This window comes from Odontesthes bonariensis, chromosome 10 (assembly GCF_027942865.1).
Source record: "Odontesthes bonariensis isolate fOdoBon6 chromosome 10, fOdoBon6.hap1, whole genome shotgun sequence".
NCBI classification, from domain to species: Eukaryota; Metazoa; Chordata; class Actinopteri; order Atheriniformes; family Atherinopsidae; genus Odontesthes; species Odontesthes bonariensis.
The window spans coordinates 26,170,666-26,176,665 of NC_134515.1; the positions used below are offsets into that span (position 1 = coordinate 26,170,666).

A 6,000-nucleotide genomic window follows, 5' to 3' on the forward strand; every position below is an offset into this window, starting at 1 on the left:
GAGCAGACCGAGCAGTCCCCTGCTTCCGAGCAGTAAACCCCGTAACAGGTGCGGCTATCGCTAGGTGGCTGTACGCATTGATATCAAGGGAGGCAAAAATAGCGCCAAGCGATTGTGAGGTCTGACTTTTTCTGGATGAACGATTTTGTGATGCAAATGTATCACTCTTTTGAACACATATTGTTTTGAGAAGCAAGACGCTTTATTTTCGGGACCCCAGCCAACTAGCCGGACTACCTTCGTCAACGCCAAAACGAGGCTGGAACTCGGCTCACAGGACGCAGCAGGGGGTAAGAAAATGTTCATAAATGATATTGCTAATATGGGATGTCATACAGCTTCATGTCAAAAGAGGCGAACTATCCCTTTAAATGAAAAGATGTGGAAGGCTGAAATTAGCTGTGCCACATGTTCAGACTAAATGCGAAAAGACCCGACTTAAAACCAGTATGTGGTTGTAAAACTGAAATGTATCATTTTACTTTAGAATGGTCTTGACAGGTCCTTTTTATACATAGACCGCTTCTTTGGTGAAATTTCTGCTTGCAGTTGATTCCTCTCTCTTGTATAAAAGACACTGGCTTTGAAAACGCTAATGCCCCTCGTTTCCTCTCCTCCCCGGTGATCTAGAAATACTGCTGAGTGACGTGACAGACAGCCTCTGTCCCGCCGTGACCTCCACCCGGGGGATGGGTGTGTGTGGAGTGGAGGTTGTGTCTCTGCGTGTAGTGCTACATTCCCACCAGGCGGGGGAGCGAACTTCCCTCTGGACTCGCGGCCAGTAATGTCAGTCTGGCAATGTGAGGAAATCGGACAGACGCGCAGCGCTCATAACAATCGAGACACACTGTGACTTCTGTGCACACACATTCACAGACACAAAGCTGGCCAGACGGAGATCCGCGGCTCCTCTTGAAGACTGTTGTTTGATATTCCTCTCTTCTTGCGGTACTTGTGCGGCCACACGCGCACGTCTCGCTGGACCAAACCCTGAAGGTGGATCATACGAACCAACGTATTTAGAACATCCCCTTTTCTTCTTCTTTTTTTTTTTTTGTGTCTTTTTTTTGTCGAATGTACAATGAAGCTGTATTCAGATTTAAAATGTGGTGGGGGGGGGTTGTGAATTTTGTGGGATTGTCCGGCGTCTCTCTCTGCTGCACCTGGAGGATCTCTGTAGATGCGGCTCATGTTTTAGGAGCCATCAGATTGTGACTCTCACGTGAATGCCATTAAGCAGTAGCACAATGTTTCGTCCTCCAGGACGCCGCAAAGTAGGACCGAATTACTCGTTGGCTGATTGCACTTTAAGGAAAAGCCAACATCAAAAGGATTGTGGCAATATAGAGGCCTTTACCCAAGAATTAATGTATGGCAGCAGACATTTGCTGTTTATTTTTGTCTGCGCGTTCTCTAAGCTTTGCTCTCTGAGAAAAAAAAAAAAGAGGGTTGGAAAGTCTTTGTTCCACAGTGGGAGCCAGCAGAAAGGCAGTAAGCACATATTTTGTCAAATGATTTTGAGTGTATAAATTTATAACAACAAGAGAAATTAAGCATTTTTAAGTAGTCTTCTACTAGTGATCAGTATTTCTATGGATTCATGGGAGAGGGTGTCCAGGGGGGGGAGTACATTTTTAGCTCACAATGTGGATATTTTGGTTACCTCGCAAAGGCTTGCAGTGTTCTCACAAGCGCAAAAACAGAAAAAGAAATTAGAACTTGCTCACAGTTGAAAAGAAAGGGTTGATTTTTCACGTAGGCGTGCAGATCTCTAGCAATAATCCTTCCTCCTGGTTTTCCTCTGAGGACAAAGCTGAAGCATCGCGTACTCAAAGCGACGGTACTGCAGTATTAGACCTGATGTCTCGTTTTTTGGGTTTTTTTTTTTTTTTCTTTGTCTGTGAATATGATTTGTAAATACGCTTCAAATGTACTATATATAAATATATATAAGCTTTTTGTAGGTCACATACTGTTTTTTGCACAGATTGTAAGGCTTGATATTTAAAAAGTGTAATTTTCTTATTCTGTCATAGGTCAGCTTTTATTTTCAATACCTTGGCCGTCGGTCGGAAAAGGAGAAGCCTCGTTTTGTAAGCAGTACGTGTAGATTTCCCTTCATACTGCCACTTACCCTCTGTCAGAAAGCACTTTTCTTTTCTTTTTTCTTTTCCAATCTTCAAATCATGAACTTCTCCTTATTTTCTTAGGATGTAGTCTTGGCTAAAGAGGTGCTAGTGGGTTATTATCCTTGTTGTTTTTTTTGATAAATTATTTTTCTTTTTTTACTAAAAAAAAAACAAACAAAAAAAAAAAATGACATGACATGATTGTGTTATTTGTCTGGGGGCCCAGATGTCTCACCCGGTATGTGGAGTTGATGTTTTCTAAACTTGACCTCTTGCTTCCATTTCGCTCCTGAAGTTTAAGTGCTTTGAATGTTGTTCATACGGAATTGAGTCCCTCTGTTTTAACTGTGAGTCTGCGAGGTTCGTTCGCAGGGGTTCGAACCTTTATAGATGCCCCACAAGTTTAGGTCCCCATTTTTTTAAATCGGTGGGCAGACTCGTTTTTTTTTGTCTTTGAGTTTCTCTTTTTACCCCTGTCGTGTTTCCTGTGAAGCTTTTGTTGAGAGACCTACCTTTTGAATACACGCTCAATCCAAAGATTTTTGTTCGTCATTCTGCAGTGCATAAAAACAGTTCCTGACGTAGATCGTGCCAGTACTCGTGTGCTTTTACTGTTGCACATAAGCTATAATATACATGGAGCTAAATTGAATTGCATATATTATATCCTTATCGGTATGAAATAGAGTAGAGATGAGTTTGGTTCTGCTGAGGTGGTTTGAACATTTGTTTGTGGTCGTTTCTTCCTTTCTGAAGACCTTACAGCCGGTTTGATTTGTGGTGCTGCAAACGGTTATTTAACAAGAGAATGTTCTTTTTAAGGAGGTTTTCATTCATGGTCGATGTCATAACAACTGCCTGGTGTTGTTTTTTTGTTTTTTAACCCCCAGTCTCTGTGAAGTATATGAATATGCAAATATTCAAAAAAAAAAAAAAAGTATGTGTTTTTTTTTCTGTAAAGGAAAGAAATTCTCATTGAATCGCCGGAGCTCAAGAAAAGGGAAAACACATCTGGGAAACATACGGTCGTTATCACAGGATGTAAAATACTGTTGCTTTTTTTCTTACCTTGTTTCTTGATGTTAATATTGATGTAAATACAAATTTATATTTAAACATTAGTGTGTCTGCTGTGGTCTTTGGGTTAGGGTTAGGCCAGCCTGTCAGCAGGTGCACTTAACGGGCCTTTTTTGAGCCGCAAACTACAAGCCGAGGGTCTTCTCTTTTGAGAAAAAAGAGAACCGGAGTGTGTGAAGTTTCTTTTTTGTGAGATGGGGGGGGGGCAATCAGCATGTGGAGGAAATTCCGAGGGTGAAAGCCATCTTTGAGAGTTTTGTCACTCTCGTCCACGCTGCTGTCTGCAGCCTTGCTTTCATCCAAGGGCGTAAGTTTGGTCTTAACTTTGGTAGGGACACTACCCTCATCACACACACACACACACGCACACACACACACACACACACACAGGGAAAAGGGAAAAAAAAGTCACTGAATTATACTGAACAAGAAAATACTTGATCAATTGAAGCGCTGCTGCTTCCACAACCTGCACTGCATTTGTACTGGATCTCTGTTTCCTGAATGATAAATAATGCATCAATGAATAAAATGTAGACCTTATATGATGACTATATGCATAACACTTTTCAAACTTATTAGAAAAAATGTTTGAATATTACAGGAATAGCCTAGATTTAGGCTTTATGGAACCAACTGTGTTTATAATTCAAAAATAAAGAAGAAAAAAACATCTTGATTTAGAAAAAAATAAATAAATACAGTAAATGCTAATGTAAAATAAACCTAGCCTCCTAGCCTGCATTGCATTCACACCTTAATAACACTTTTTCATAGAAGAATAGAAGAGTGTTTATGTTGCTCTCTAGGTGGTGAAATAACTTTTGATGTCTCTTTTCTTTTTCAGTGACATTTCCTATTTACAGCAGAAACACGGGCAAAAAAATGTTGAGACCAAATGAAATATTAATGTGAGGATTTACTTTCATGATTTTGTGGCGTTAAGCCTGTCTGCAACAGCCAATCTGATATTTTATCTGATATTTCACACAGCTCGTCTCCTCGTCGGGAGCGGTGACGCAAATCAAATGGCAGCATATCTCACCTTGTTGCAATGCAGGTTACACTGAACACTGCGACGAGGGGGCACGTCGGAAAAATAGTTCTCTACAAATGCTTGATACTACGAATGAGTTTGTGAAAAACATTATATTTAATGTATTGCGTAAGAAAAAAATGTTATATTAGAGTATTAACAAAAATATTGTTAAGGACAACTCTGTCTTTCCCAAACTTTGGTTGTGACTTGTCCCTATGGTCCCTTTGCAAACTTATGCCCTTGCTTTCATCTGCTCCTTATTTCCTGCAGGATGCCAGAGTTATAGAATAATATAGCTCTGCTAGATGCCCCCCTAAGTGTGAGCTCTGGCCCACTTTCCTCGCTGCTCTAAAAGGAGAAGTTTTTTTGTTTTTTTTTTTAAACCTGGACTTTATTTCTGGCATAAAATATGTTCATCTACTCACCATAACAGTTTGGTAAAAGTCGACATATATAGGGCATTGACAATACAGCCTCTAAATAAGGTCTTATCTGTCATTTCACCAATACTTTAAGACGAATCAATGAATGAACACGTACTATTGCACTGTTACCTCAGAGCTGTTGTTTTTATTGGGGGCTATCGGGGGCTTTCTACACACACATCTAGTGGGATGACGTCATCGCCCCGCTGCAGAACAGCTTATTTACTCCTTGCTCTGTGACGGTCGACTAACTTCACACGGAGTTTGCTACCTATAGTTTTGTGCAACATGGCAGGATATTTATCAGATTTTGATGACGTGGACGTCCTTACCAGAGTGAATGAGCTGTGCTGCAGCGGCGCGGGTCGATGACGCCATCCCAGTATACGCCTGTGTAGAAAGCTTCCTATAAGCCCCCCCATAGTCCCAGATAACAACAACACGGCAGCTCTGAACTAACAGTGCAATAGTATGCGTTCATTCATTCATCTTAAAGTATAGGTGAAATAAAGACATATAAATGTCAATGCCGTGTTCTCTCCCGTTATATGGATATATGCAGATCTCGAGTGATAATGCCGTCCGAAGGACGCCGACTTTCACCAAACTGTTATCAGTGAGGAGATGAACATATTTTATGCCAGAAATAAGGTCCAGGTTTTAAAAAACCCGAACTTCTCCTTTAAAGAGTTTGCTCCCCGTGAAACGCAACCCATCAGGCTGCCCCAAACTCCCCCTGCTGCTGCTGCACACCTGCACGATTCTGTTTGCCCATTCAAAAGCTTTGCACAACTTTCCCTTTTTACTCTCGGGGGCTATTTGTAAAGGTATCACAATGCCAGTTAAAAAGATTTTATTTTTTTCTAGAAAAATCCTGGAGTCTGACTACAATCATCTGTTAGATTGGTTGTCATGAAATGTTAGTCCAGACACTTGGGGTTAAGTTTCATAACTTCAGTTCATTTTTCTCACATACATAAACAACTTTTACATACTAGTACTGGTGTATTTCCTTCTTATGCGACTTTTACTCCACTGGACTTGAGTAAAATGTTGTATTTTGTCATAAAATACATTTGCTTGTTGGCTTTACTTACTTTCAAGAGTATTTTCTACAATGGGTAGTGTAATGTAACAAATAAGAGGTTTTATAGAGATTTATTTTGAAGAGGTACCTTTTATTTTGTTAACTTTCCGGTAGGTTCTCCTCTCTGTTAAAAAGTATTTCGGTTTGTGATTCGGAAACGATCCTCGTCCTTCTTTATTCTGGTGCCATTGCCAGTGAGTATGTTTATTTGAATTTGTATATTTGTTTAGAAGGATTTAATAT

At 40.3% G+C, this 6,000-nt stretch overlaps 1 protein-coding gene across 3 annotated transcripts in view; it reads left to right on the top strand.

The window, feature by feature from the left end:
- LOC142389801 (nuclear receptor coactivator 3-like) overlaps window positions 1-3,250 on the top strand; it is a 66,701-nt gene extending 63,451 nt beyond the window's left edge. For all 3 annotated transcript variants that reach the window (XM_075474916.1, XM_075474918.1, XM_075474917.1), the window contains one exon: window positions 631-3,250. In XM_075474916.1, coding sequence (XP_075331031.1) covers window positions 631-642 — 12 coding nt within the window. In that variant the 3' untranslated portion in view covers window positions 643-3,250. The remainder of the gene's footprint in view (window positions 1-630) is intronic.
- Window positions 3,251-6,000: the final 2,750 nt, after the last annotated feature.